Raw genomic sequence first — 26,475 nt, forward strand, 5'->3', positions numbered from 1 at the left:
TCCATACCATAGAGGGGTTAGCATTCAATCTAGCTAAACAGAAGGCTCGAGAAAGATGAGGAGTTATCAAATAATAGGTTGCCAGCTCCAGGTTGGGAAATACCTGGAGATTTTTGGGGCTGGGGCCTGAGGAGGGTGGGGTTTGGAGAGGGGAGGGACTTCAATACCATAGAGTCTAATTGCCAAAGTGGCCATTTTCTCTAGGTGATCTGATCTCTGTCATCAGTTGTAATACCGGGAGATCTCCAGCCACCACCTGGAGGTTGGCAATCCGATGAGTGACCCATGTGCATCTCCCTTATTGGATTGGGGCTGTATCGTTGGAAACCTAAGTTCCATTGGTAAGCCTAAAACAACTGGGTTTATTAATCCCCAGCCCCAAGTTTTAATTTCAAATAGTTGTTTTAGGCCCAACTCATAATTTCCATTCTATAGGGCAGCGGCTTTCTCCTTCTCTTGATGCTCTTGATGCTGACTTGGGAAGTAACCAGATAAATTGGGGCTTGTATCATTAACACCCTGACCCAGATGGTTCAAGCCACTCCGATCTCATCAGATTTCAGAAGCTAAGCAGGGTCTGCCTTGGTTAGTAACTCAGTGGGGAGACCTCCAAGGACTTCCAAGTTTGCTGCACAGAGGAAGGCAATGGCAAACTACCTCTGAAGGTCTCTTGTCTTGAAAACCCTACTGGGTCGCCATAAGTCTGCTGCAACTTGACTGCACTTTCCATGCCATGACCTTGACAGCCCAGGTTGGGCTGTCTCATCAGATTCGGAAGCTAAGCAGGGCTGGCTCTGGTTAGTACTTGGATGGGAGGCCACCTGGGAAGTCCAGGGTTGCTATGCAGAGGCAGGCAATGGCCAACTGCATCTGACCACTTCTGGCCTTGAAAATCCCACAGGGTTGCCATAAGCCAGCTGCAATGCATAATGCACACCTATTCTCCAAAGTATCAGAGGAGCATGCCTATTATAGTAGGTGCTGTGGAACACAGGCAGGATAATGCTGCTGCAGTCCTCTTGTTTGTGGGCTTCCTAGAGACACCTGGTTGGCCACTGTGTGAACAGACTGCTGGACTTGATGGGCCTTGGCCTGATCCAGCATGGCCTTTCTTATGTTCTTATAGAGGATGGGGCTATCCATGGCTACTAATCAAAATGAATACTAGTCATGATGTATACCTATTCTCTCCAGGATCAGAGGAGCATGCCTATTATATATTAGGTGCTGTGGAGGACAGGTAGGACAATGCTGCTGCAGTCCTCTTGTTTGTGGGCTTCCTAGAGGCACCTGGTTGACCACTGTGTGAACAGACTGCTGGACTTGATGGACCTTGGTCTGATTCAGCAGGACTTTTCTTAGGTTATGTTCTTATAACTTCATGGCACTTTCCATGACCATCCTTAGTGTCATTATATGGGTCTGAAGTACATGGAGTCTGTTCAGCAGCAGCCTAGTGGCAGCAGCTCATCTATGAACCAGCTCTAAACATCTCAGAAGTGGAACCATATTATGAAGTATTAGAGTATTAACTGACAAACTGTCATGCCAATCAGCAAAAACAACTACTTTTTATCATTCCCTCAGAAGATGGACAAAACAAATCCAAGCAAAGTATGTCAATTTGGGTTACAGTACTTAAACCACTCACACTGGGACAGGGTCCACTGACTTCAGCCGATCTTGCTATGGAATGAAAGGTGTCGAGGATCACACCTTCAGTGACTGCGCGCAGGGAAAACCAGCTGCGCATCAACAGCTTTTGTCTCCTGTCTTCTTCTTACTGGTCTTCTCGATCATGGTCTCCACAATCATCGCAGTCTCTTCGTACGTCTGGATTTTGTTGTCTGAGAACTTCTCGATGGATTCCACGACCTCGACCTTCTCGTAGCTCATGGAACTTGGGGCCCCCAGTTCTTCGAAAGAAGGGCCAACGGCTCTGGCATACTCTCCGCCTACGCATATTCCTGTTTCAGCTGGACCAGGCGGGCCTAGCATGGGAGCTGGCTTGGGTTCTAAGACGCCGGCTTCTTTCGTAGGCTCTCCTTCTCTTTCTTCGGATTCTTTCTGCTGCTCAGATTCGCCTTCCTTCTCTCCGCCTTCCGGTTTGTATTTATATTTCATCTCTTCCTGTGTCTTGGGTCCCTCCGGTGTCTCACGGGCTTCCAGTTTGCTTCGGTCACTTTCTGGGGGTTCGGGTAACTCCAGGATGGGTTTGACATCCGCTCCGCTTGGCATCTTCTCTTCAGAAACGGTGATCCCACCTCCAGAAGGAACGGACGAAGAGAAGAAACAGGGGTCCTCGTAACTTCCCTCCCCTGTGACGAGCACGTAACGTTTTTTAGTATAGACGTCAGTTTTGGATCCTGGTCTCCGGTAGCCTCTGATTTTGTCTCTCACTATATTGCACAGTTTATCGAAAGCTTTGCTTATCTGGGCTCCATCAGGCACATCTTCTGCAATCCTTTCTTGCTCATCTCCTTCTCCTCCTTCTTTCCCAACCTCACTTTCTCCCATCAGGTCTTCACGCGTCAAATCCAGCTGATCCATATCAAAGCCTTCCAGGGTTTGGTCATACGTTTTTTCAGATGAAGCATCGTGGGTGAGGTCTTTAGGTGTGATCTCCTTCCTCCTTGAAATTTTCTTCGGAAGACTTCTCTGTCTTGGCTTTGCACTGGCAATGTCTTGCATGACCAAGGTAATGTCTGCAGGAAAGGGAACAACAGAACAACATAATGAACCGATGAGCCATAATGAAAGAGATCATGACCATCCACCTCTTCAAATGATACTAACAGGTATTGACACAGTAGGGCAACTATTTGTTCTAGAGATGGCTGCTCCGGATAACTGTCTAACCAGTTTGCTCAAAGCTTGACCATGATTTTAACCATCAGTAGACATATTCTGGATAGCCCAGGCTAGCCTGATCTCGTCAGATCTCAGAAACCAAGAAGAGTCAGCCCTGGTTAGTAGTTGGATGGGAGGCCACCAAGGAAGTCCAGGGTCGCTACACAGAGGCAGGCAATGGCAAACCACCCAGGTTGAAAACCCTACATGGTTGCCATAATTCAGCTGTGACTTGACAGCAAAAATAAACAGCAAAAAATAAATTGGAAATTGGTTCCATTGTCGAATTGCTCTTCTCACTAGGGTTGCCAGCTCTGGGTTGGGAAATACCTGGAGATTTTGGGGATGGGCCTGAGGAGGGTGGGGTTTGGGGAGGGGAGGGACTAATGCCATAGAGTTCACCTTCCAAGTGGCCATTGTCTCCAGGGGACCTGGAGATTAGTTGTAATCCAAAGAGATCTCCAGGCACCACCTGGAGGTCGGCAATCCTAGGCCCCACCCAAATTAGTGCTAAATATTTATTTACCTCAGAACAGTCAGATGGTTGGAGCTTTACCCTCATAATGAAAGCAAACAGCTCATTTTGAGAACTGTCTACAACTTCCAAAGAAAGCTCTAAGCCTAGGGTTGCCAGATCCCTCTTCACCATCAGCGGTAGGATTTTGGGGTGGAGCCTGAGGAGGGCGGGGTTTGGGGAGTGGAGGGACTTCAATGCCCTAAAGTCCAATGGCCAAAGCGGCCATTTTCTCCAGGTGAACTGATCTCTATTGGCTGGAGATCAGTTGTAATAGCAGGAGATCTCCAGCTACTACCTGGAGGTTGGCAACCTGTTACAAAATGGGTTGCCTATTTCTCAGACTGGTCATGGCAACCCCAGCTGGTGTGTGCCTCCACCTCTCAAGAGCAAGCGGCAAGCCTAAAGCCGCCTGGAAAAGAGCGCCCTGTCATCCCGCGAACCGGCAGTGAAGGAGCAGAGGCCAGGTCAACCCCTCAAGTGAACCAGAAGGAATCCATTTTCCTGTGTGCCCCCGTTCCAGTGGAAGCCATCTCAAAGGGAGCTGTCAGCACGCAGCCACCATCAACACCCCCCTCCCCTTGCCTCATCAACATGATTAGTGAGCTATCGAGAGACGTTGAGACAACAATGAAACACCATTCCTCCGGCTATGCAAAGTAACATGTTCCGGAACCAGCGATGTGCATCTTTGTGTATGAGCAGTAATCCCATCTACAAGCAACTCCCGATCCTCCCGGAATTGCGCAAATCAATGCAAACAGCATAGTTTTCTCAATTGCCCCATTTCCCGACCCCGGCAGCCGATCATTAATCCCTTTGTCACCTTTTGTTTTAACTTGGGAACCATGAGGGTAATCCAATCACCCCACCCCCAGAAAACAGTATATCTGGGGTCCCACCATCCATATGGTATCTTAGGTCTTCCCTTGGCTTCCTTGCCGCCACTCTGTGATTTGGGTTTTGCGCAACCTGGTCACACACACCCCCGCCTCGCTGGTCGAGTCTCTGGGAACCCCTCTTCCTTGCCCCGCTTCCCCAGTATTTTTAGCCTACGAAACTCAGGACAACTCCGCTTCAGGACAGGTGCAGTATAACCCGTCATCAGGGCCTGCCACATTGGCGACTGTCTCTTTACTCCTCTCTTTTGCTCCTAGACTCTGTATGTTGATGTGTGTATGATATTTGCATGCTTGTGCACATATTTTATTAATAAGTAAATGCTTGAAACTAAAATCCATTTGCCTTCGCCTCATTTATTGGGTCTCGGATTGGACTCCCGTAAACACTGGTTAAGATCCCTAGGTTATGCCTTTGCCGGTTATTGAAGGCTAATTTCCCCATAATATTCATAACCGAGCATTTTGGCTAACAAACCCTATCTAAGCCTGAGCTTGTTTTCATGATATTCTTTATTTAAAGCAGGTATTCACCGCCTTTCAGTCTTGCAGAACTCAAGGCATCTTACACTATAAGTAAAACAATGATTATTAAAAAAAAAAAACACCACAATTTAAAATCTCCAATTAGGGCTACCAATAAATAAAAACCAAATTCGTCAAACGCAGTCCTAAATAAAACTATTTTCATCTGCCTTCTGAAGATCGAAAATGAAGGGGCCAGGTGCACCTCTCTGTGGAGGTTATTCCATAATTGTGGGGCAGCCACCGAAAAGGCCCTCTCATATGTCCACCAGATGAGCTTCTTTGATTGGTGGAAGAATCAGGAGGGGCATGAGATTATAAAGCTATCAGTCATTTAGGTCCTTACTTGAAAGTTCATTGGTAGTCAATTCTACTAGAGGGTCCCGGCCATTGGCCTGAAGACCACCGCTCTACAGCTATCGTTGAGGGTCTTCCACAGGGCTCATGAGATGTGGGCCCAGAGAGGAAGCCTGAGGAGTCAAGCTTAGCTGGTTTACGGATCTGACTGCTTGATGCAAAGATCGAGTCTTACTCGTGAGCAACTGTGCACCAGGCTGCAACCCTTGTTATTAAGGCCTGAGAGAAAGTTTGAGTTAAACTTTCCGTGAATTTGAATGAAATCTGGAACTTGACCCAGCTACAGCAAAGGAGGTCTGTAGCGCTATAAACCTCTCCTTCCCGGCAACTTCTAAATTGTTTTAATCAAATCTGCCCGCTCTCTGTTTTTCTCTCCATTTGCTTGACTGCTCTTAAACGAAGGAGAAGGCTTGCACCTATAAGTGAGTGGATACCTGACCCCTGAGATTGTGGAACTCCCTGCCCCAGGATGTGTGGATGGCTGCCAACTTGGAAGGCTTTAAGGGGGGAGTGGGCATGTTTCTGGAGGAGAGGGCTATCCATGGCTACAAGTCAAAGTGGATGCTAGTCATGATGCATACCTATTCTCTCTGGGATCAGAGGAGCTGGCCTATTATGTTAGGTGCCATGGAGCACAGGCAGGATGGTGCTGCTGCAGTCGTCTTTGTGGGCTTCCTAGAGGCACCAGGTTGGCCCCTGTGTGAACAGACTGCTGGACATGATGGGCCTGGGTCTGATCCAGCAGGGCTTTTCTTGTGTTCTTACGTTCCCTTCAACCTAGTCATATTGCTTGCTACCAGACTTCATGCCCGTTTAGAAACAGAGGCATCTTGGCAACCTGCCAGCCTCACAGAACCAAAGCTCAGGGGTCATGCATTACCTCTTCCTCTCAGAGTTGGCATCTGCGGGGGTTTGTAACTCTGTGTGAATAGCGTCACGGGAGTTCCAACGATGGCAGAATTCAACCTAGCACAGAGGGTGGGGGGGAAATTGGAGGAGATGTTTCCAGCACAGTCATAACTTAAACAAGACCGGGAATGATTTTCTCCCTCACTTTCAACCAATGCTAAACCAAGGAGAGCCCAGGCTAGCCTGATCTCATCAGATCTCAGATGCTAAGCAGGGTCGGCCCTGGCAAGTATTTGGATGGGAGACCACCAAGGAAATCCAGGATCGTGATGCAGAGGCAGGCAAAGGCGAACCACCTCTGGACGTCTCTTGCCTTGAAAACCCCACCAGGGGTCACCATAAGTCAAATGTGACTTGACAGCAACCCTGCGCAAAAAAGAAAGAATTCAAATAAAATGGGTCACTGGTATATATAATTATTATATATTATATTATATAATATTATATAATATATAATTTGGGAGAGTCAGCATGGTATAGTGGTTGGGGTGTTGGACTAGGATCTGGGAGACCCTGGTTCGAATCCCCACATTGCCATGGAAGATCGCTGGCTGACCTTGGGCCAGTCACACTCTCTCAGCCTCAACCTACTGTTATGAGGATAAAATGGAGGGGAGGAGAATGACAGAAGCCACCGTGGGTCCCCACTGAAGAGAAAGGCAGGGTATAAAAGAAGAAAATCAATAAATATTTGTGGATACTTGCTCTCTTTATTTCTGTGTAGACTTGGCTCCTAAGCAGCACAAGTAAGGTTACCAGCTCCAGGTTGGAAAATACCTGGAGATTTTTTTGGGGGGGAGCCTGAGGAGGGTGGGGTTTGGAGAGGGGAGGAACTTCAATGCCATAGAGTCCAATGGCCAAAGTGGCCATTTTCTCCTGGGGAACTGATCTCTGTTGCCTAGAGATCAGCTGTAATAGCGAGAGATTTCCAGCCACCATCTGGAGGTTGGCAACCTTAAGCATAAGCCAAGCTGCTCTGCTTAAAAGGGGGCTTTCCGGCCTCCCCATTATTAGGGTTGCCAACCTCCAGGTGGTGGCTGGATATCTCCTGCTATTACAACTGATCTCCAGGCGACAGAGATCAGTTCCCCTGGAGAAAATGGCCGCTTTGGCCATTGGACTCTATGGCATTGAAGTCCCTCCCCTCTCCAAAGCCCACCCTCCTCAGGCTGCACCCCCAAAATCTCCAGGTATTACCCAACCTGGAGCTGGCAACCCTACCATTCCGAGCAGCCATGTTTGGTCTTCCCCCAAATTGTGACTTCCCTTGGGTCAGTGATAGGGTTGCCAACCTCCATGCAGTAGCTGGAGATTTCCTGCTATTACAACTGATCTCCAGCCTATAGAGATCAGTTCAACTGGAGAAAATGGCCGCTTTGGCAGTTGGGCTCTATGGCATCGAAGCCTCTCCCCTTTCCAAACCCCGCCCCCAAAATCTCCAGGTATTTCCCAATCCAGAGGTGGCATCCCTAGTAAGTGAACTCTCAGGAACATCAAGGAATAGAGACAGGAGATGCAGGGAGAGGGGCTGCTGATCCCTGAAAACTGGTCTCCTTTGCAAGCGGAATGTCTCCTGCCAGTAGAGAGGGCACAGGGTGGCCAACCCATTGTTCAGGGCTCCCTTCTGGATAAACAGCTATTATTCCATTTCGGCCTTTTAATTCTCAACCCCGGCCTGCAGCTTCATGCTTAAAAGTACCTTCCCTCTCAAGCACATAATAGAACACAGTTCAGAACGGGGCTGGCGCATCAGGGAAACTGGTAGACTGCTTATGATTCATTAGGAGAGACCGTTTTAATCGGTGGGTCAAAGAGTCAAGGGCAGGCGTGTTTATTTGTGATCTGCTGTGCTACTCTAATCAGGAGCAGAAACAGAAAACGCCAAGATTGGCCTTTACTGCTAATGAACAGTATCTTTTATTGGAAACCAGTCTCACGCTTGAGCACAGGGTGCGGCCTTATACCAAGTCAGACCATCTTGCTCAGGTATTGGTTATGGTGACTGGCAGCAGTTCTCCGGGTGAGGCATTCTCCTTAACTCTAACCTCAGAGAATCAGAGAGTTGGAAGGGACCACCAGGGTCATCTAGTCCAACCCCCTGCACGCTGCAGGAAATTCATAACTACGTCCCTCCCCAGACCCCCAGTGACCCCTACTCCATGCCCAGAAGATGCCCAAGTTGCCCTCCCTCTCATCAACTGCTTAAGGTCATAGAATCAGCATTGCTGACAGATGGCCATCTAGCCTCTGCTTAAAAACCTCCAGGGAAGGAGAGCTTAAGAAGAGGAGGAAGAAGAGTTGTTTTTTATATGCCGACTGTCTCTACCACTTAAGAGAGACTAAAACCGGCTTACAATCACCTTCCTTTCCCCTCCCCCACAGCAGACACCCTGTGAGGCAGGTGGGGCTGAGAGAGCTCTAAGAGAGCTGTGACTAGCCCAAGGTCACCCAGCTGGCTTCATGTGGAGGAGTAGGGAAACCAACCCAGTTCACCAGATTAGCCTCTGCTGCTCATGTGGAGGAGTGGGGAATCGAACCCGGTTCTCCAGATCACCGCTCCAAACCACCACTCTTAACCACTACACCACACTTGGACAACGGTGGGTTAGGAAATGGGCTGATGGTTCTTCCTATTTCTCTGATTAGGTTTCCAGTGAAGTCTGTAGCAGTTAAGAGTAGCGGTTAAGACTGGTATCTGGGAGATCCAAGTTTGAATCCCCAATCGCGCCAAGGAAGCTCACTGGGTGACCTTGGGCCAGTCACATACTCACAGCCTAACCTACCTCACAGGGTTGTTGTGACGATGAAATGGAGGAGAGGAGAAGGATATAAGCCACTTGGGTCCCCATCTCCTTCCCTTCCCCTCAACAGACACCCTGTGAGGTAGGTGGGGCTGAGAGAGTGTGACTAGCCCAAGGTCACCCAGCTGGCTTCATGTGGAGGAGTGGGGAAACCAACCTGGTTCACCAGATTAGCGTCCGCCGCTCATGGGGAGGAGTGGGGAATCAAACCCGGTTCTCCAGATCAGAGCCCACCGTTCCAAACCATCACTCTTAACCACTACACCACGCTGGGAATCTCTCTAAACTATCTCCTCTATCACTATGTGAACCATATGTCCTCAGAGTTGTCGTTAAAGACACAGCAATATTCCGAACCACCGAGCATCTCTGCAGTTCCGCAGCACGAACCAATGTCTCACCTGCTGTCCTCGTTTTCAATAATCCGCTTGTAGCGCTGGAGTTCGTTCTCCAGGGACTGCTGGTAAATGGAGAGCTGGCGGCAGTCGTTGGTGTACTTCTCCAAGGTCCTCTCGGCGTCTTCGATGCCCTTCCTCAGCGTCTCGATCTGCTCGTTGTACAGCTGGATCTCATCTTCGTAGCTCTCCTGGGTGTTCTTAATGGCCTGCTCCAGCATGCTGGTCTGTGCAGCAAACGGAGATGGAAGCGAGGGTTCGAAACCGGGGGGAACGCACCTTCCCAGCAGGTTGCTACAGGATGCAAAGTTACTCTGGTCTAAGACCATTGATTGCGGCGAATTTAGACTCGAGAAACTCTGAAAAGGACTGCACGGCAAGCACCCAAAAAGTATATCAATCTGCTTCACTGGCGTTTAAACAAGTGATATGATTAAGAACATAAGAACATAAGAAAGGCCATGCTGGATCAGACCAAGGCCCATCGAGTCCAGCAGTCCGTTCACACAGCAGCCAACCAGGTGCCTCCAGGAAGCCCACAAACAAGACGACCACAGCAGCACCGTCCTGCCTGGGTTCCACAGCCCCTAAGATAATAGGCTTGCTCCTCTGATCCTGGAGAGAGTAGCTATGCATCATGACTAGTATCCATTTTGACTAGTAGCCATGGATAGCCCTCTCCTCCGTGAACATGTCCACTCCCCTCTTAAAACCTTCCAAGTTGGTCCCTTAGTCTCACTAAAATCCTAGATACTGAAGTTAGGATGCAAGAACTCTGCCAGTATTATGGACATGGTCTAAGGTTAGATTTTTCGCTCTGTCCATCAAAATGCCACCTTGTGGTGAGAAATTCACGTGTGATTTGAGAACCAGGAAGCTATTCTCTTGCCTGCCCATCTTTTCTGCATCATCGCCATACTTTCTGCATTACAATAGTAGTTTTTTACACCTAGTGTTTCCTAAGATTTCCTTGTGTGGAAGGAAAATGTCACATTTGAATCTCTGTTTAAAATCTACTCAAGACATTGCAAGAGAAAAAAAATTGAGTAAAAAAAATAAATGGTAGAGTTGTGGAATATGTCCCACATGGGTAGCTGTGTTGCTCCGTAAAGCAAATAATACCAACAATAACATCCTTGTGGGTGTTTGAAGGACAACTGAGTTATTAACACATAATAAATAAATAAGATTTTAATTCTAATAATAAAAAGTCAGGCTATAATGAACCTTTGGCAGAGGCTAGCCTGAATCTTGTCAGATCTCAGAAGCTAAGCATGGTCAGCTCTGGTGAATAATTGGCTGGGTGACCACCAAGGAAGTCCAGGGTCATTACGCAGAGGCAGGCCATGGCCAACCACCTCTGAACATCTCTTGCCTTGAAAACCCTAGGGGGTTGCCATAAATTGGCTGCGACTCGAAGGCCCTTTCCACCACCATAATGAACATTTATGGTGCCACATGTATGCAATATAAACTGATCACCAGGTGGCAGTACATCACTTGGAAAACAAGGTTCACTTACTGAAAAATCAAGACTATTGTCTTATGGGCACATCGTACAAAACCCCAAGCAGAAGCAGTTTATTAAGACCCACCGAAACAGCACAATGCCGATTGTAAGCTCTGAAGCTCTCCTGAATCCTCCATCAGGCTGGGTGTTAAAATGGTGGGACGGGGAATCATTTAGGCCATGATCTTAAAGGTAAAGGTAGTCCCCTGTACAAGCTATGGGTCATTACTGACTCATGAGATGACGTCTCATCCTGACGTTTTCTAGGCAGGCTATGTTTACGGGGTGGTTTGCCAATGCCTTCCCCAGTCGTCTACACTTTAACCCCAGCAAGGCGGATACTCATTTCACCGACCTCGAAAGGATGGAAGGCTGATTCAGCCTTGACTTGGCTACCTGAAACCGACTTCTGTCAAGATCGAACTCAGGTCGTGAGCAGAGCTTTTGACTGCAGAACTGCAGCTTACCACTCTGTGCCACGGGGCTCTCTTAAGGCCATGATAAAACATTTTTTTTCTGTAAGGCAAAATCTTTGTTTTCCAAGTGTTAGTCTGCCATCTGATGGTAATAATACTTCCTCATTGTTCCAGGAACACAAAACTTCTGAAAAGTTACATAAGAACCATTTTGGCCATTTATGCAGGGCTGTTTCTTGGCGGTCACCCAGCCGGCTACTTCAGGGCTTTACTTTGATTATGCATGCATTTTCCAACCATCAGAGGTCACCCTGCACATTTCCCTCGCATTTCTCCTTGAGTTTTCTGGATGCTGGCTAAACACGAATCTAGAAAATGCAGGCAAAACACACGGAAATGCGCGGGGAGAGCGAGGCAATCTCTAATGGTTGGAAATGCAAGCATAATTAAAGAAAAGCCCCAAAGGAGATGGCGGGGTGACCGTCAGGAAACAGCCATGTATATGTATAAATGGCCTCACTGTTCCAGGAACACAGATCAAAGCACCTTTAAAAACCTTTAAAAAATCTCACTCCTTTGGGTCTCATTGTTCCAGGAACACAAAACTTCTGAAAAGTTCCATAAGTATCGGATCAGAACCAACGGGTTGAAATTAAATCAAAAGAGTTTCTGTCTAGACATTAGGAAAAACTTTCTAACAGTGACAGCGGTTCCTCAGTGGAACAGGCTTCCTCGGGAGGTGGTGGGCTCTCTTTCCCTGGAGGTTTTTAAGAAGAGGTTAGATGGCCATCTGTCAGCAATGCTGATTTTATGACCTTAGGCAGATCATGAGAGGGAGGACACCTAGGCCGTCTTCTGGGCATGGAGTAGGGGTTACTGGGTGTGTATGGGGGGAGGTAGTTGTGAATTTCCTGCAATGTGCAGGGGGATGGACTAGATGACCCTGGTGGTCCCTTCCAACTCTATGCTTCTATGATTCAGCCACTCTAGTCTTCAGAGCGGCCCCTGTAGGATTTGGCCCGTCATACCTCTGTGTGCAGCTTCGCTTTCTGAGACTGGAGCTGGCCAAGGATGCTCTTGTATTCCTCCAACTGGCTCTGCAGGATCGGTATCCTCCTCTCGGTTATCAGCTTCTCCTGAGATAAACGGAGGGCAGAGGGGGAAACAAGGAGATTGGATTCTGTACGATGGGGGTCCCCAACATGGTAATCAGAGGTATGATGCTTCTCTATTTGGAGGTTCCACTTTACTAGTGTGGTGTAGTGGTTAAAAGCAGTGGTTTGCAGCAGTGGACTGTGATCTGGAGAACTGGGTTCAATTCCCCACTCCTCCCCATGAGGGGCGGATGCAAACCTGGTGAAACGAGTTGGTTTCCCCACTTCTCCACATGGGCAGCTGGGTGACCTTGGGCTAGTCACAGCTCTCTTAGAGCTCTCTCAGCCCCACCTACCTCACAGGGTGTCTGTTGTGGGGAGGGGGAGGGAAGGCAATTATAAACCGGTTTGATTCTTTCTTAAGTGGTAGAGAAAGTCGGCATATAAAAACCAACTCTTCTTCTTCTTCTTCTTCTTCTTCTTCTATTCACCATGGCTAACAGATGTTGAGGGGCTTCTCAAACTGAAATAGCCTCGGGGGGGGGGAATGTTTAACAAATTGGTGGGCAGCACATGAGCTGAAAACATGCCTATTTCTTACTAGGAAAACAGTTCAGTGGGGGGAAGGCTGAAGTCCCCTTTCCACTCACACCACGCCCTGATCCAAACTGGGCCTCAGTGGTGAGTCAGCGTTGAGTTTCCAGGGGGAATTTGCAGCTGTGTCTTAGTAGAGCCATCTCTTTCCTGCCTCCAGGTCAGAGCAGCCGAACAGCTGATTGTCAACTGTTAAGGGACCAACGGTTGCTGATTGGCTGTCCAGCGGGCACATCTTTGAAGGGCGTGTCCACAGCCGGACAGGGCCTGGCAGATGCTGGGCACAGCATCGTGGGGCACTGGAGGGGTTTGCTGGTGTCACCACTGCCACCACCACCCTGACACCATGACATCATATTTAATCGAGAACTCAACTCTTACCTCATTTTTGGTAAGGTTGCATAAGGCCATCAGTCTTTTGGAAACAGGTTGTAAAAACTATGTCAGTTGGGTTGAGGAAACAAATTCCATTTAAGCCGGAAACCTTATTGTTGAACTACCTTACCGAAATTTCAAGAGACCAACGGATAGTAGCGTTACATATGTTAACTGCAGCTGGAATGGTCTTTGCCAGGCAGTACGACCAGAAAACCTCCCCTAAGATACATGACTGGTTGTCAAAAATAAAAGAGGTGTATATTTTAGTGAAGCTAACCACTTAAAAAAACAATAATAATGATATTAATAGTGTAGACCTGCTATGGACAAGAACCATTCAAAGAATGCAAATGTCCATTTTATAATAAGATATAGTTTCGGTTATGCGAGAAGGAGCTATGGACGCAGGGTTGTAAAGTATTTGATGTGACTTTATGTGATTATGTGACTGTTTTTAGTTTAGGTATATATTTACTGTTGACTGTTTTTATTAATAAAACTTTTAAAAAAACTCTTACCTCATTGGCTCCCGCTGTGAGGGTAGACACCCGAGGGGCGGTTTGCACAATCTGTTGCAAAATACTGACATAGGTCTGTACTTCCGTCAGGTTCTGCGGCAGAACAAAACAACAACTTCCGTTACAAAGAGATCACAGTTCAGTTCGAGGAACCGAACTCGTGTTTTCCTATTTCGGTTTTTTTTTTTTTTTCATTTCTGAAAATTGTAAGGCTCTCACGGAGAGTTGCTGGGGTGGTCAGACACGGATGACTCAATGCAAAGACGCACAAGGATCCGATGTCACATAGGAGGAGGAATTCCGGGAGGCGTAGCGTGGGATGCAGGATGAAGGTGGAGAAGAAAAGAAATGGCTAGAATTTATGCATTTGAGGTTTTGCCTTGGATTTGCCTTGGATTTGGATTCTGAAAACTCTGCACGGGGGTTTATTGTTGAGTTTTGAGAATTTGGACGGGGGAAATGTGCATCTAGAGAGCGGCAAATCCAAGGCAAAACCTCCAGTGCATAAAACGCCTGCCTCTTTTTCTGTCCTTCTGAAATTGTCTCTTTTCTCACAAACTAGCTGGCCAAGGTGATGGCTCATTTTGCAAGCGGATTTGCGCGCACACACACACACACACACACAGAGAGAGAGAGAGAGAGAGAGAGAGACTAAACTCCTATTTTTTGCTCACAATCCGTTTGTCTTGCTTACAGCAATGTCCTGTTTCCTTAGGGTTACCAATTCCAGGTTGGGAAACTCCTGGAGATTTGGGGGGGGGGTGGAGCCTATTAAGGGTGGGGTTGGGGAAGGGGAGGGACCTCAGCAGGATATCCCACCATGGAATCTACCCTCCAAAGAAGCCATTTTCTTCTACAGAGGAGCTGATCTTGGTCGTCTGGAAATCAACTGTAATAGTGGGAGATCGCCAGGCAATCCTATGTTTCCTTTACTCTCTTTTGCTGAGCTTATTAGAGATACGGGCCACGTTCTCTTGAAAAAAAGTTGTAAACGGCTGGGATGGCCCCTGCAACATCCAGAAAAAAAGAAATAACAAAATGTAAAACCTTTTTGTGGAGGCCAGCCCCAATGACACAAAACACGGCACCAGCTTTCGAGTTCTACAGAACCCTTCATCAGCAGATGTTTCAAAAAAAAATTAAAGAAACAGGGGGGAAGCAAAATTTCCATCATGCTGGGCCATCTGATTTAGGAAAAACAAAAGTACAACCAGAGTCCAGCATTTGGACTTTACTGGAATCTATTTCTCCAAAGAAGACTGACTATCTTCAGGCTAGGGTTGCTCAGCTTGGAAGAGGGGATCGCTTGCACGCGCGGCCGCACCAACGTGATTGCGTCACTTCTGATTTACACCCAGAAGCGCCACATCGCAACGTGCCTTTTACCACTTAAACTCCCAGTGCTGGGGATTTAACCGGGGACCTTCTGCATGCCAAGCAGAGTCTCCTCCACTAATCCACATTGCCGCAGTACCTCAGTATACTCATTTCCAACAGATGGTAACAGTTCACAGTTTTGCAGGGTTACTCCTGTCTCAACCCACTGGTTTCAATGGACTTGGACTGGAGTGTATCTCTGGCACCAGAAGACAGAGGAACCATTTCCTTATCCCTGGTCCTCCTGGTTACCTATAACCTGCCTTTCAAGGAACTGTCAACTGAGGGGAAAGGGATAGGAAGACAGGATGGATGCATCTGCAGAAGGTCTTTGGCGGAGAGCCAGGGGGGGTAATGGATAAGAGTGGTAAACTCTTATCTGGAGACCTGGGTTCGATTCCCCACTCCTCCACATGAAGCCTGCTGAGTAACCTTGAGCCAGACACGGTTTTCTTCGAACCCTCTCAGCCCCACCTACCTCACAAGGTGCCTGTTGTGGAGAGGGGAAGGGAAGGTGATTATAAGCCACTTTGAGACTCCTTTCAGTAGAGAAAAGCGGGGTATAAAAACCAACTCTTCTTCTACCAGAGATCAAAGTAAAAAGGAAGCATTCTTGACCCATGGGGCGATGCCACATCCCGATGTTTCCTAGGCAGACTGTGTTTACGGGGTGGTTTGCCATGGCCTTCCCCAGTTATCTACACTTTACCCCAGCAAGCTGGATACTCATTTCACCGACCTCGAAAGGATGGAAGGCTGAGTCAACCTTGACTTGGCTACCTGAAACCGACTTCTGTCAAGATTGAACTCAGGTCATGAGCAGAGCTTGGACTGCTGTACTGCAGCTTACCACTCTGCGCCACGGGGCTCTCTAGAGATCAAAAGCCTACTGCTTTTCCTGCCTCCACTCCTGAGCAAGGAATGAAAATATCAGTAAAACAATTCTGGTGGAAATTACCTTCTTGAATCTGTCCTTGGCGGCATTCACGTCATCCTGCGAGAACTGCAGTTCGATCTGTAGCTCCAAATTGCATAACAAAGCTTCGTCGGCTTCCTGTGTCAAAGGCAAAAGGAAAAACTGTTTTCTGTTCGTTTTTTGCTCATAGTTGGCATTACTAAAACATTAATCGTTTGTGACAGATATGATTCCTCCGCTGCAAACGGTCATAAATTAAAATATTTTGGTTGCCGGCACGGCTGTTCTGAAACCGACTAATTGGTTCCTTGCAAAGGACCATGAGGCATTTGATTTAGAACCTGGCAGATAGCAGCAAATTGTCTTCAAATCTGTATTACTTGTGTACCTACCTTAATTTTTTTTTTAACTGGTGTGTACATTCAGAACAAAGCTTTATTGGAATGCAGTCTGATATGCATTGGAGGTTTTGCCTTGGATTTGCCGCTCTCTAGATGCACATTTCCCCGCCCGAATTCTCAAAGCAAAAAATAAGCCCCCATGCAGAGTTTTGAAAATTCACATGAACACATGAAGCTGCCCAACAGCCCATTCCTGAGCCGAGCTGGCGGCCGTGCCCAAAGGCCTTTGGAGGCTGGCGAAGGCCCACGCTGGTGCAAGGGCCCACAGCACCGACATCCAGGAGGCGCACGCCGGTGTTTGTGGCCCCAGCGCTGGCATGCCGGGCCGGATGCCGGTCTCTGGCCTCTGGCGCAGCAGTGCCAGGCCCAAAAGCTGGCGGAACCTGCCACTGGCATCTGGACTCCGGCAAAGGCCGCAGCAGCGATCTAGGAGGTGTTCCCGGGGTGTAACAGCGTCCTAGGAGGCGTTCCTGGGGCGTTATGGTGCTGGCCAGGAGGCAGGGACGTCGTTAGATGGCCTCCTGAGCCATTTTGGCTTGGGAACGCCCGTCCCCCCCCCCCGAAATATGCCACCTTTTGGTGGCATATCTCCCGTGCAACGCTATGAGGATTGCATGTTGTTGTTTTTTGCACCAGGCGGAGGTTTCGGCCAGGCCGTTGCCTCCTAAGCAGCATTCCAGTCAGGAATGCACTTATACTAATAGACCCTTGGTCCATCAAAGTCAGTATAGTCTATTCTGACCAGCAGCGGCTCTCCAGGGTCTCAGGCAGGGGTCTTTCACATCACCTCCTTGCCTAGTCCCTTTAACTGGAGATGCCGGGGATTGAACCTGAGATCTTCTGCATGCCAAGCAGATGCTCTGCCACTGAGCCACAGCTCGCAGGAAAATGTGCATCGCAGGAAAATGTGCATCTAGAGTGCGGCAGTTCCAAGGCAAAACCTCCCATGCATAAATGACCAAAGTAATTGCTAGGCAGCCTGTAAATGGGAAAGAACCTTGTCTTCCGTGAAAAAGTACAAAATATCAGCATTGAAAAATGAGGTTTTCTCTACAAACCAATGTCTTCCGACACTCAGATGGGAATACCCCACAGATCGGCCTGTGTGCTGTAACACAGTCACATTCCTAGGGTGACAGAGAGCCATTCAAAAAAGGATTTCTTTTGTGGCATGTGCCACAAACTAATCCAGAGCTCTGCCTTGCTATTCAAAAATGTGCAGATGTTTGCTGTTTCCATTATACCGTGGAATGCACAACCGGTCAGGCCTGCTGATATACCAACAACAACAGAAACCCCTCAGTATGGATTTTGCTTTGGACCCAGCTATCTCCCTGGCGAATAATTGAGATTCATCACTACCGACGGTAACCGGAACCTTCTAAAGCCAGCGATCGGGCGTTTGCTCCACATTTCTGCCCTCTTCACTGTTTCCCATTGACAGACAGATCTGTTGCATAACAAACGGTGAAATTACACATCTGCTGGCCCACAGATAGGGAAAGGGAAAGTATACAGTTCTCATTAGTGTCTATTTCTGTAGATCAAGGACAAAACTACATCTTGGCTTAAAAAAAAAACACATTTGTTGCACAAACAGCATTTGTTTGCCATTTACGACACATCTGGACAGCCTGAATCGCTGCTCACACACAATCGCCAGAAGAAGAAGAAGAAGAAGAAGAAGAAGAAGAAGAAGAAGAAGAAGAAGAAGAAGAAGAAGAAGAAGAAGAAGAGTTGGTTTTTATATGCCGATTTCTCCACCTTTTAAGGAGAATTGAACTGGCTTACAATCACCTTTCCTTCCTCTCCCCACCCCTTGTGGGGTGGGTGGGCCTGAGAGACCTCTAAGAGAACTGTGACTAGGCCAAGGTCACCCAGCAGGATTAATGTGGAGGAGTGGAGAAACAAACCTGATTTACCAGTTTAGAGTCCGGAAATCATGAGGAGGAGTGGGTTCTCCGGATTAGAGTCCACCGCTCCTAACTACTACACCATGCTGAGAGACCTGCAGGTATAAACAGGCTTCTCTCACTAAGGTGAATCTAGTCTATGCAACTGGTGGTGTGTCCTTGGCCATGTTGGAACACTCAAACCAGCGTGGTGTAGTGGTTAAGAGCAGTGGTTTGGAGCAGTGGATTCTAATCTGGAGAACCGGGTTTGATTCCCCACTCTGACACATGAAACCAGCTGGGTGACCTTGGGCCAGTCACAGTTGTCTCCGAACTCTCTCAGCTCCACCTACCTCACAAGGTGTCTCTTGTGGGTAGAGGAAGGGAAGGTGATTGTAAGCTGCTTTGAGACTCCTTTCAGTAGAGAAAAACTGGGTGACCTTGGCTTGGACCTCTGGCCCTTCTATTGAGTTCATCAATAGGGTTACCAGGTCCCTCTTCACCACCGGTGGGAGGTTTTTGAGGCGGAGCCTGAGGAGGGCGGGGTTGGAGGAGGGGAGTCCAATTGCCAAAGAGGCCATTTTCTCCAGGTGAACTGATCTCTATTGACTGGAGATCAGTTGTAAAAGCAGGAGATCTCCAACTAGTACCTGGAGGATGGTAACCCTAGGTAAGAGATACGATTTTGTACACGGCCAATTCCAGTCATGGAATCTAGTTATGGCTCACAGAGCAAGCGGTGGATTGAGGCAGCTCCGACAGATGGGCAGCGTAAGGGTCTTTGCCGAATCTTCAGCTGGACTCGACAGCCAAATAACAAACACAGACCTCTTCAGGGATGCTGTAAATGATACCATTTGACCTTGGAAATGGTGCAGGCCTCCACATAATTAAAGTGAAGATCTTCTACAACTGGAACAGCTGGCGAGCAGTAATTACCCTGGCGACATTTCCATCGACAAGTACCAAGGAATCTGTGGGCGCAGCGAGATTGCCCTCTCAAGTCTAAAAACATCTCACCGGCATCTCCATAAACAGGCCCTCATTAAAATACTGAAAACTGAGTGTATCGCCAAGAATACATTGAATGCAATTAATACCCAAGCCATCCTGGCTCTTTCAAGATGGACGTAATTATACGAATGAGTTTGCTGGAATACCCACGGGCTCAAGACTTGGTCTGAATGCATCGCTCAGGTTCCTCTGTGGAAAAGCTATAGACCACAATTTGAAGATGTTAGAAACATAGAGCTGGAAGGGACCCCAAGGGCCAACTAGTCCAATCCCCTGCACAACACAGGAAATCATAGAATTGGAAGGGACCACCAGGGTCATCTAGTCCGCCCTCCTGCACAATGCAGGAAATTCACAACTACCTCCCACACACACACCCAGTGATCCCTCCTCAATGCCTAGAAGATGGCAATTAAAAAAACCTCCAATCAGGGCTAGAGGAAAATTGCTTCCTGACCCGAAAGTGGTGATTGACATTTCCTTGGCTCTCCATGAGAGCCAAACACTGATACAACCCTTTCTGCCCTCCCTCTCATGATCTGCCTAAGTTCACAGAATCAGCCTTGCTGACAGATGGCCCTCTAGCCTCTGCTTAAAACCTCCAAAGAAGGAGAGCCCCCCACCTCCCGAGGAAGCCTGTTCCACTGAGGAACTGCTCTGACTGTCAGAAAATTCTTCCTAACATTTAGCCGGAAACTCTTTTGATTTAATTTCAACCCGTCGGATCTGGTCCGACCTTCTGGGGCAACAGAAAACAACTCTGCGCCATCCTCTATGATTCATTTGATGAATCCTCTTAGTCTCCAAGGTGGTACTGGTCTCGAATCTATTCCTTCTATTGCCAACTAACATGGCTACTCTCCTGAAAATGCCCACAAAAGCGTCCTCCCCTATCAAAGCAGTTCACTTTTCAGCTGAGCTACAAGATTTGTTCTCCTTTTAAAAACCACTTAAGGAATTCAGTATTTTAATTTGGATGTTTTGGTTTGGAAAGTACAAAGGGAACATTGGAAAAACACAAAGAATTCCACAAGCTTGGTATTTTTACTGCTTTTAGGAATTGTTGGGATTTGACGACAATATACAGCTGTTAATGCAACCACTGACCGGTGGATATTGTTTACCACCCATCCCACGTGGATTCGTTTACAAAGCCCACAATGGATTTCACGAAAGTCCCCGACTGTGTTCACGGCTTTGTCATTTCTAACAGGCGGTGTGACCTTTTGCTACCGCCTGCTGATCTGGAATGCCCCGGACCTTTGCATCGGTGGACTGCGGGGCCATTTTGTGATTTATTCAGTCCGAGGTCTAAATGTTCTCTAGCAACCAACTGCTTTTAACGGCTCGTTCGGCCGCAGCCGCGGTGGAAATTGCATTAAACCATCTGATGTTTACTGTTTGTGACAGGTCAGCCTTTACCAGAGGAGGGCTGCAGAGATTACATTGGCAAGCGGTGGTGGCATTAGTCACAAGCCAACTCATTTTATGTTCCTTTTGTCCTGCTTGGTCACCGGCCTTTTGCAACAGCTCTTCCTACAATCCTGATATGGCCACAGACACTCTTAATGCATATTTTTGGCTGATTGATGGAGGCTGAAGAGAGCAGTTGGGGGGAGAGTTGAATCAACAGATGTTCATCTTCAAGGAGAGCTCCAAAATCTGTAATGCTGGTTGTCCTAGAAGAGCAACGCTACCAGACAACTCGGTGTCCCAAAAATTACAGAGCTATGCGGAGTTACGGTACTTCCGTCTAAGAGAGGCAGCGTGGTGTAGTGGTTAAGAGCGGTGGACTCTGATCTGGAGAACCGGGTTTGATTCCTACACATGAGCAGCAGATTCTAATCTGGTTAATCGGGTTTGATTCCCCACTCCTCCACATGAGCAGTAGACTCTAATCTGGAGAAATGGGTTTGATTCCTCACTCCTCCACATGAGCGGTGGACTCGAATCTGGAGAACCGGGTATGATTCCCCATTCCTCCACATGAGCGATGCACTCTAGTCTAGTCTGCACTCAATGCCATGGAGTCCAATTGCCAAAGCGGCCATTTTCTTCAGGGGAACTGATCTCTGTCGGCTGGAGACCAGTTGTAATAGCGGGAGATCTCCAGCTAGTACCTGGAGGTTGGCAACCGTAGGTGAAAAAACCAAAGGGTTCTTGAATGGAACCGAGAAAAGCAGGGAGCTCTATTGAGTTCATCACTGGAGGCTAAAACAAGCTTTGGAAAAACAGACAATTAGAACTAGAATGACAGAAGTTAGGCCGATCCCGTTTCAAGCAGAATCTCTTTTTGTAGTTTGGGGAAAGGAGGGAACACTCAAGGATCGACTGCAGGATAAAAGCGAAAGCACAAAGATGAGCAATCAGAACAAAGAGAAAGGAAGAAAAAGAAGAAAATCTTGGCTTATGAGAAATCAAAGATAAAAGTGTGATTTAATTTTAAAGCTTCTTCCTAAAGAGAGAAGCCTTTTCTAAAGATATAAGGGGAATTTTCAAAGACCATGCAATAAAGATTTTAGATCCCCAGGTTCTGGGCCTCTGTCTGACTATCAGACGGCAGACGTTTAGATATTGCTCTGCTCCAAGCTGTCAATAGTTTGCATGCTAAGCAAAGTATTATAGGAAATGCATTGGAAGAGATATCATGACTTGGAGAGGCATTACAACCAGGGTTGCCAACCTCCAGGTACTAGCTGGAGAACTCCTGCTATTACAACTGATCTCCAGCCAACAGAGATCAGTTCACCTGGAGGGAATGGCCGCTTTGGCCATGGACTCTATGGCACTGAAGTCCCTCCTCTCCCCAAACCCCTCGCTCCTCAGGCTCCGCCCAAAAAAACCTCCCGCCGGTGGCAAGGAGGGCCCTGGCAACTCTACCCACTGGTGGAAGACGGCAACAGAAGGGGACAGTCACGTCTCCCAGGGTACAGTACCCATATCATCACAAAAGACACAAGAGGGAAGAACAAATGCAGGGGGGGGACACACACATCGTGTCTCCCAGACAGTGAACTTACCTTGTTAAGGCGTTCCAGGGTCGTTTTCAGCATTTGCTGATACTCACATTCATTTCTATACCTACAAAGAAGTGAAACAAAAGACAAATACAGATTAAAAGTAATGGGCTGATGGCTCAGGTTTCTGGTCCTGTTCTCTGTGACCCTGTTCAGCACAAGAAACCTTCCTCTGGCACAGGAGGCTGTACCAGAGTGGAATGGTAGTTTGACTGTCAGACTAAGATTAGGAAGTCCCAGGTTCAAATCCCCACTCTATGACCTTGGGTCAGGCACTGTTTCTCAGCCTAAGCTGACTCAGCCTAATTTAACTGTGAGAATAAAATGGAGGCAGGGGGAATGATGATATAGGTCGTTTAGGCATGGATACTTTCACCCACGTTCGCCCCGGTCTGTCTTGGTTGTTCTTTGGAATTATGCATGAGTTTCCCCTCCATTTGAGGTGACCTCGCTGCCAGCCCTCACAAATCCCGGGACTTCCCATCCTTCTGTTAACCTGATTCTTCCCTCTCCCCTGAGCTCAGCCCGGGTGAAATCCTCATGCATAAGGCAAAGCAAGGGATACGCAAGCTTGGATTCTTCCACAGTCAATTACAAAGCAGCATGTCAAGAGGCGGGGATTCAAACACTACCTGCTTCCTGGGAGCTCTTTCTGAGCAGAAGAAAGGCTTCTTAAAACTAAGGCTTTAAGGATCCCCCCCCTTTTCAGATTGCTCCATTTTTTGTTTTTTGTTCTTAAAATGCTTTTTAATGCAGCAATTTGGTTTGGGGGCGGGATTTTCTCTCACAGTGAGCACTACAAAGTAAGCCAATTAAAAAGCAGCATTTCAAGGGGCGAGGACTTGATTTGAGCTCGGAGACTGCATGTGCATAGCTTCCCAACAGGAAAATGTGGGTCCAGCCAGCAACGAACCTCAGGTAAAACTCCCATACATAAACGACCATAAACTGCTATAAACTGCATAAATTACTATAAACTGTCCCTCCCCTCCCCAAGCCCTGCCCTCCTCATGTTCCTATTCGGGAGAAAAGCAGGATATAAATATCTAATTTAATAAATGAATAAAATCCCATCTCATTGGGAAAAGCCTCTTGCAGTAATAGAATGGAGTTGTAGGGAATTTCACATTCAAAATGGGGCAGAAACAAATGTAGAAAAAAATAAAAATTAACAAATCTGTGTAATATTATAATTTGTGTAATATTATAATCCATAGGGTTGTCAACCTACTAGCTGGAGATCGCCTGCTATCACAACTGATCTCCAGCTGATAGAGATCAGTTCCCCTGGAGAAAAGGGCTGCTTTGGCAATTGGTATCTATGGCATTGAAGTCTCTCCCCTCCCCAAACCCCGCCCTCCTCAGGCTCCGCCCCAAAAACCTCACACTTGTGGCGAAGAGGGATCTGGCAACCCTAACCCATGGCCACTTTTGGAATTCTGACACAGGGAGGTGGGCGCAACCACAAAAATGGCTGCCACAGTGGGTGGAGCCAACCACAAAATACCAGGAAGCAAGGTTATATATAACTCTAATAACTTTTCATCATTGTAGGCAGAAACTCTGTTTAACAGGATGCACAGCCAATCAGGAGCCTTGCTGGGCAAAACCCCCACCTGGCCCTGCCCACCTTTGAAATGAAGAAGAAGAGTTGGTTTTTATACCCAGATTTTCTATACCTTAAGGAGTCTGAAACCGGCTTACAATTGCCTTCCCTTCCTCTCCCCACAACAGATAGCTTGTGAGGTAGGTGAGGCTGAGAGAGTTTCAAGAGAACTGTGACTAGCCCAAGATCACCTGGTGGGCTTCATGTGTAGGAGTGGGGAAACCAACCTGGTTCAACATATTAGAGTCCGCCGCTCATGTGGAGGAGTGGGGAATCGAACCCGGTTCTCCAGGTTGCAGTCTGCTGCTCTTAACCACTACACCACGCGGGCTTTCTTGGCGGGCACCAGGAAAATTGTTGGTGAACACCATGTTAGATACCCCTGGCAAGCATTTCTCCTGAATAATGGGTTACTACATGGATTTTAAGAGTTATGGGCCCTGCCATGTGTTGAGTACACAACGGGCAACCATTAGTGATTTTGTCACTAATGTCAAACCTATGGTGGTTGAAGCTGTAGATTAGGCATTAGTCAGCCATCTGGTCTGTTCGGTTCATGGCGAAGGCTATGAACACACACCGAACAATTTTGCATCGGGTTTTGGCCAAGCTGCCTGTGAACGAAAAGGTTGCTGATTCCAATCGCTCGGCAGCCATTAGTGTCACTAAGGACTACTCACTGTGAAATCCAACGGGATGGTGGTGGTTAAGAAGCACCTTGGGACGGTGCAGCTGGGCTGCCACCTGTTTGGCTTCCTGGCCCCAGAAAGGAGGCCCAAAAGGTAATTTTAACGAAACGCTGTGAAACGCCTCCATAGGGTTTCACAGGACCATGCCTGCCTTTTTGCAGGTGTAACTCGGCTCCGGTTAAAGGGGGCTTTCCTGGGCTGAAAGGGCTTTGGGAGCTGATTAAAGCCAGCTCACAGGAACACATGGATACATGAAGCTGCCTTATACTGAATCAGACCCTGGGTCCATCAAAGTCAGTATTGTCTTCTCAGACCGGCAGCGGCTCTCCAGGGTCTCAGGCAGAGGTCTTTCACATCACCTGCTTGCCTGGTCCCTTTAACTGGAGGTGCTGGGGACTGAAACTGGGTCCTTCTGCATGCCAAGCAGATGCTCTACCACTGAACCACGGCCCCTCCCCATTGCACTATGTTGCATGATTAGGAAGATAGACACACACACACACATGAGTTATGGAACGTGCTGTCACGTTGCAGCCAACGTATGGCAACTAATAAGGTTTGCCATTGCCTGCCTCTGTTCATCTCTTGCCTTGACCTCAACGGCCCAGGCTAGCCATCCCAGAAGCTAAGAAGGGTCAGCTTTGGTTACTACTTGGATGGAAGACCACCGAGGAAGTCCAGGGTCGCTATGTAGAGGCAGGCAATGACAAACGACCTCTGAACATCTCTTGCCTTGAAAACCTCATGGGGTTGCCATAAATAGGCTACAACTTGATGTCACTTTCCGGCACCACCAGGTAAGTCAGCCACAATGCAGAAATAGGTTGTGAGACTTTGAGGATAATAAGCAGAGTTTAGGACCACAGGGTTAGCTCTAGCCCGCTTACTTGTTACGGAATTCATCCAGCATACGCTGTGCGTCTTTCTCTTCGCGTTCCAGCTTGGATCGGTCTGCGGCCAGTTCACGAACCCGCTGGCGGTTGAGGTCGATCTGGGCCGCAAACGCCTCTTCCAACCCCGCCAGTTCTTCCATGCGCTGGAAGGTCTCCAGCTGCTTGCGGAAAATGGCATTGCGCTGCTCGAGGACCCGGGCCCGGTTGATGTAGTTGGCAAACCGTTCATTGAGCTCCTGTAGGTTCTCCAGGCCTTGTGCCTGAGCCAGGCTGCCGAACTCCGGCGAATCTGGCAGCTCTTCAAACGCGTCTGAACGTTCGTACTTCTCCTTGCGCACCTCGCGCAGGTAGCTGCTTCTGTACATGGTGGGGCGGGGGGAATCACGCGGGCCCGGAGTCCCCCTCTGCATCTGTCTTTCTCCGTCCAGGTTGTAAAAAAAAGGAAATGTTCAGTGCATCTGGAAAGGAAGTGAACGCCCTCTGTTCTCCCGCCACGCTCGAAACGGCGAATATTCTGCAATCCTAAACCTCCGGCTCTCGACAGGAGAAACTAAATAAAATCGAATTGCCCCGCCTTCTTGCTCTCGGACAATTCTTTTCAAAAAAAAAAGTCAGCGTTTTTCCTTTGTTCCTTTCCCATCTGTTCCGATTGTGTGCGGCCCGGCTGAAAGCGAAAGGGAGACAGCTGTCCGGCTTTTTCCGGGTGGATTAGAATTCTCGATAGACACAGGAAACAAAAGCGGTGCCGGCTTTACGGGACGGGTCTGAAGCATTCCGCTGGCCTTTTATCCCTCTCAGCCGGGGATATTTGCATGCGGATGTCACATTGGACTTACGCCTGTGCAACTGTGGATGTCGTTTCTAATGCAGGGACGAAAAGCATTCCTTTTCTAATGATTGCACATGTCAA

General features: G+C 48.0%; 1 protein-coding gene across 1 annotated transcript; it reads right to left on the reverse strand.

Moving 5' to 3' along the window:
• Nucleotides 1–1,752: 1,752 nt before the first annotated feature.
• BFSP1 (beaded filament structural protein 1) lies at nucleotides 1,753–25,975 on the reverse strand. The gene is made up of 8 exons (XM_056856671.1): nucleotides 25,560–25,975; nucleotides 22,381–22,441; nucleotides 16,096–16,191; nucleotides 13,761–13,853; nucleotides 12,205–12,312; nucleotides 9,257–9,477; nucleotides 6,026–6,111; nucleotides 1,753–2,705 (listed from the first exon to the last, which is right to left on the reverse strand). The coding sequence occupies exons 1-8, from the start codon at nucleotides 25,973–25,975 to the stop codon at nucleotides 1,753–1,755; spliced, it is 2,034 nt and encodes a 677-aa protein (XP_056712649.1).
• Nucleotides 25,976–26,475: the final 500 nt, after the last annotated feature.

This window comes from Euleptes europaea, chromosome 10 (assembly GCF_029931775.1).
Source record: "Euleptes europaea isolate rEulEur1 chromosome 10, rEulEur1.hap1, whole genome shotgun sequence".
Taxonomy (NCBI): Eukaryota; Metazoa; Chordata; class Lepidosauria; order Squamata; family Sphaerodactylidae; genus Euleptes; species Euleptes europaea.

Coding starts and splice junctions, on each gene's coding strand:
- BFSP1 (XM_056856671.1), bottom strand. CDS start 25,975: ATGCAGAGGGGGACTCCGGGCCCGCGTGATTCCCCCCGCCCCACCATG. Junction 13,854..16,095: donor CCAAGGACAGATTCAAGAAG/GTAATTTCCACC, acceptor GTTCTGCCGCAG/AACCTGACGGAAGTACAGAC. Junction 2,706..6,025: donor GCCAACTCTGAGAGGAAGAG/GTAATGCATGAC, acceptor CCTTTCCTGCAG/ACATTACCTTGGTCATGCAA.